At 51.7% G+C, this 601-nt stretch overlaps 1 protein-coding gene across 1 annotated transcript in view; it reads left to right on the top strand.

The window, feature by feature from the left end:
* Positions 1-601, top strand: part of LOC104545828 (zinc finger homeobox protein 3-like) — a gene marked incomplete at both ends in the record, with an annotated part of 5,245 nt that overhangs the window by 381 nt on the left and 4,263 nt on the right. Inside the window, 2 exon segments of the mRNA XM_010191052.1 lie at positions 1-362; positions 365-591. The exon segment at positions 1-362 is cut by the window's left edge and continues 33 nt beyond it. Of these exon segments, the coding sequence (XP_010189354.1) occupies positions 1-362; positions 365-591 (589 nt within the window).

Genomic DNA, 601 nt, shown 5'->3' with positions numbered 1-601 from the left:
GCTTTCCAACCTGCTGACCCTCCCGACGCGCGTTATAGTGGTGTGGTTCCAGAACGCCCGCCAGAAGGCGAGGAAGAACTACGAGAACCAGGGAGAAGGCAAAGACGGGGAGCGGCGGGAGCTTACGAACGACAGGTACATCAGGACAAGCAACTTGAACTACCAGTGCAAAAAGTGCAGTCTGGTCTTTCAGCGCATTTTCGATCTCATTAAACACCAGAAGAAGCTTTGTTACAAAGATGAGGATGAGGATGGACAGGATGATAGCCAGAATGAAGACTCTATGGATGCAATGGAGCTCTTGACTCCGACCAGTTCCTCCTGCAGCACACCAATGCCCTCGCAAGCCTACAGCACCCCCACGTCTCAGCCAATGCAACCTCCACAGCTTTTCTGCAGCTCACAGCAGAGGCAGAGGATTCCTCCACCTACAGCTCTAAAGCAGAAGCTACCGACGAGAAACCAAAGCAGTCTGAACCTCCAAGTACACAGCAAAACCAAACTCAAGAGAAGCAAGTGCAACCAAAGCAAGAGTCTCAGCAGCAACAGGACCAAGGAGAACAGAAGTCGAGTTCGGCACACCAAAAGATCGCGCAGTTAT

This window comes from Mesitornis unicolor, unplaced genomic scaffold (genome assembly GCF_000695765.1).
Source record: "Mesitornis unicolor isolate BGI_N332 unplaced genomic scaffold, ASM69576v1 scaffold32478, whole genome shotgun sequence".
In the NCBI taxonomy this organism is placed as follows: Eukaryota; Metazoa; Chordata; class Aves; order Mesitornithiformes; family Mesitornithidae; genus Mesitornis; species Mesitornis unicolor.
Note: the sequence above shows the minus strand (reverse complement) of the source record. Positions and strands in the feature narration are given on the sequence as shown.